The sequence below is a fragment of the Primulina tabacum genome, chromosome 9, assembly GCF_025594145.1.
Source record: "Primulina tabacum isolate GXHZ01 chromosome 9, ASM2559414v2, whole genome shotgun sequence".
NCBI classification, from domain to species: domain Eukaryota; kingdom Viridiplantae; phylum Streptophyta; class Magnoliopsida; order Lamiales; family Gesneriaceae; genus Primulina; species Primulina tabacum.
Window position 1 is genome coordinate 5,835,031 of NC_134558.1, and position 3,751 is coordinate 5,838,781.

General features: G+C 29.6%; 1 protein-coding gene across 1 annotated transcript; it reads left to right on the plus strand.

Moving 5' to 3' along the window:
* The first annotated feature begins 2,427 nt into the window (after window positions 1-2,427).
* Window positions 2,428-3,496, plus strand: LOC142556468 (MLP-like protein 423). The gene is made up of 2 exons (XM_075667930.1): window positions 2,428-2,672; window positions 2,997-3,496. The coding sequence occupies exons 1-2, from the start codon at window positions 2,492-2,494 to the stop codon at window positions 3,281-3,283; spliced, it is 468 nt and encodes a 155-aa protein (XP_075524045.1). The 5' UTR covers window positions 2,428-2,491; the 3' UTR covers window positions 3,284-3,496.
* Window positions 3,497-3,751: the final 255 nt, after the last annotated feature.

Here is a 3,751-nt window from a genome sequence, read left to right on the forward strand (position 1 = left end):
GGTTTTCTTTCCTTATTAAATGTTCGCATGAGTTCATAAAACTGACTAATTTTATATGCTAGTTGGCATTTAATCCTTTGATACATCAATATTAATTTTCTTTTATTATAAATTGAAGAAAATTGTGGATTGGACATACAGAGCATCTTATAATTCCAACAACACAGCCAAATCATGAGTATTTTTATTCGTCTCTCTTTTATTTTTTTTATTTTATAAATTATTTTCTTACGTGCAAAAATTATAACATGTCAAAGAAAATACGTGTCAAATACATAAAAGTTGTAGATAAGATGAATGTAAATTACCCGTCAAATATTCGCTAATTTTAAAAAAAATTTAGTCTAGGTACGTCGTTTTTATATAACGAAGTCATTGCGAATTGTATAAAAAAGTATTTTACAATTTCAAATAGTTTGAAAATGGTTTTACGTAATCTTGAAGTGTATTTGGAATTATTTCCTAATTATTCATGAAAATAGAATTGGCTTACTCAAAAATAAGCAATACTATATATGTGATTTCACAATGAATTTATTTTGCGTACATATTTTCACTTTTATAACTGAAATATAATAATTTTATTGTGATTAAATTTATATAATAAAAAATATTCTTGTTGGATTTTCTTTTCAAAAATATTTAAAAATATGTATAAATTATCATATGCATGCATAGATATATTTATTATGTAAGTTGTAGGATCGAATGTTTGTCGTTTTACTAAAATTTATATCTAGATGGTACTAACGGTGCAATTCAAATAGTTTAAAATGTACTATTATACAAGTGTCGTGTTCCAAATGCTCTCCTAGAAATTGTAATATATAATCGATCTCCAACAGTCTCCTCCAATAATCGGCACACCTTGTAATTAGCCCCGATCTAACGCTTGTCACTTTATAAAAAAATTTATTTGATGGTAATAAGCTATAAATCTTTAAACCCTACAACATCCTAAACAACATGTTTCGACTACTCTCCCGACATGAATAATTATTGTTTTTCATAGCAAGGTGAGTTGTTGATGTGCACAAGGAACATGATTATTGCTTACAAATTTTGCGGGGATTCAGAGACAAGCTAGTGAACTTGGGAATCTATAAACATTAGATATCAATATTACTTTTTTTTTTGTATTCGATATTTTTTAATTTAGTCAAGAAAAAAATCCACAGTCAAATCAAATATCGGTGGTCACTGATAACTAATATTCTAATAAAAACAAATTCAACTTAGGCATGCTGTAGAAACGAGGCATTAAATTGTATATGAAATTATTGCATAATATTCAAATTGTGGAAACAAAAGTGATTTCACGTACGTGATCGCGAAATATACTTGGAATAGACAATTTATTAACAATATATATTACTTTTTAAATGTGACCAAAAGTTGAATAATTATATATAAATTAAATGGTTAATTTTATACACTACTCATATAAAATCTCGGGATTGTTGAAACTCTGTAATTAAAAAAAACCTATTAGCTCCACCGCGTTTTCAAATCTTGAACATATATAATCATAAAACAAGTACGAACAAAGATGCTGTACCAGAGGATTTGAAAAAATGGATAGTCAATATATATATTTTTCCATATGGGGTTTTATATATCAATATCAAAAGGATTTTATAGTGTACGCCGTTATCTCTAAATTAATCTCGTTTATCACTTTGAATTAGTTGTTATTACTCATCTCTTTGAACGTTGATTTTTTTTATTTCATATCAAAATTATAATACTTTTATTGTGATTGAATTCATGTTACAAATGTTATGTTTGTTAGATATTTTTTTTAAAAAATCTATATATATATATTAAAAAGTAAGTGTAGATAGTAATATAAGGAGATAATGACGTGACAAATATATTATAATACAAGCTGCTAAAGTGAAGTAGAAGACCTGGTTCGAGTGGCTAAAATAATGCTACGTACATTAGAGTATTGTCCCAAGTTTTGTGCTATCATCAAATTAACATAATATTTGCCCAACATTGAATGATTGTCTATATATATATTTACTTTGGAATATAAAATTACTTTACAAAAAATGGAACACTGGGAAGATCAGTTTCTATTGTATTTTCTTACACTTCAAAGTATAAAATTATTATAAGCGTACGTTCCATTAATTCATGTGTCTTTGTAAAAGTGGGAGATAGAAGCCAATTGATTCAAATCTGTTGATGGATATTACATCTAATTGGGTTAAATTTTTTCCTCACACATGTCGGCATAAATTAACACGTGTGTATGTTTGGCGTTACATTTGGAATACTTACAAAGCTAAAAACTTAAATAAACCAAATTACATAAGACTATTTGTAATCTTTATCTATCATTCTCGCATCACGTGATGGTGAAATATTTACTTTAAACGGGAGAGGTATGGCAATATTTATCTATAAATAGAAGCATCTTTTTGGTCCTTAAATCATCCTAGCTAATTATATTCACTCCCTTGTATACTTAGTTTTGTGCACTATGGCTTCCACTTTTTCAGTAGAAGTTGAACTGAAATCTAGTGCACAAAAGATTTGGGAGAGTATAAATGACTTACCAAATTTCGCCCCCAAGGCCTTCCCTCGAGTATTCGCTAGCATCGTGGCGCTTGAGGGTGACGGAAACTCTGCCGGTACTGTACGTACAATCAATTATGCACAAGGTAAATACGTCGATGCATGCACGTTGCCTGTTTTTTTATTTGTAAACTGCGTAATAGACTTCATTGTAAATTAGTCATATATATATGTATATATATTACACTAGAAGCTTGAGTGTGTGAGGTGATCTTATATATGCATGCTATACCATCATCTTCATGATTTATCTTGAGTGACGAGCAGACTCCATTTGTGTCGTAGAATTCGCTGAATCTAACAAAACAAAATAAAGTCCGAAAACGCGCCTGTGGATTCTGTATATGCATGCTAGACCATCATATTCATGATTTACGTTATTTTTCTTGAATTTGGTGTTATATACACAGGGTCACCAATAGCAAGTGTCACGGAGAAGTTGGACGTTGTGGATAATGAGAAGAAAATAATAAGTTACACTTTTACTGGTGGGGATATCTTTAAATTCTACAAGAGCTTTAAGGCCACTGTAGTCGTGAGCCCGCTGGAGAAAGATATTGGAGCCCTGATTAAATATTCTGGTGAATTCGAAAGGGTGAAAGAAGCAATCGTCCTTCCAGAAAGCATCGAGGAATTCTTGGCTTTCAGTTTACGCCATCTCGATGATCATCTTCTCCAGCAGAATAAGATGGTATAATTCCCCATAAGGCATACGAAATAAACAGAATCCTTGGTTTAAATTATCATGAATAAACCCTTAGTTGCACTCAAAATAATTAGCATAATGGAATTGCAAACTGTTCCTATATATTTGGATTTTGCTATATGTAATCTGGTGATTGTTACAAATTGTTTACCGCAAGTATATGATATCAAGTTTAAGTATATGATTAACTTTGGATATGGTTCACACATAGAGTGTATATTTAAAACTTATATTAATTATCGTAATTAGAATAGTAGAACCTTATTCAGTGAATTCAATCAGGATTTTGATTAACACTAGTAAATTAAAATGAACTTTAACGCAAAAAACCCTGAAATGAATGAGAGAATGAATCTAGAGATACGATTTTACTTAGTTTCCACTGTGTTTGATTATTATTGATAATTTTATTTTTAAAACCAACCCATTTTTTAACAAAGAACACTTACTTTTTCTATT

Coding starts and splice junctions, on each gene's coding strand:
- LOC142556468 (XM_075667930.1), top strand. CDS start 2,492: ATGGCTTCCACTTTTTCAGTAGAAGTTGAACTGAAATCTAGTGCACAA. Junction 2,673..2,996: donor TACAATCAATTATGCACAAG/GTAAATACGTCG, acceptor TTATATACACAG/GGTCACCAATAGCAAGTGTC.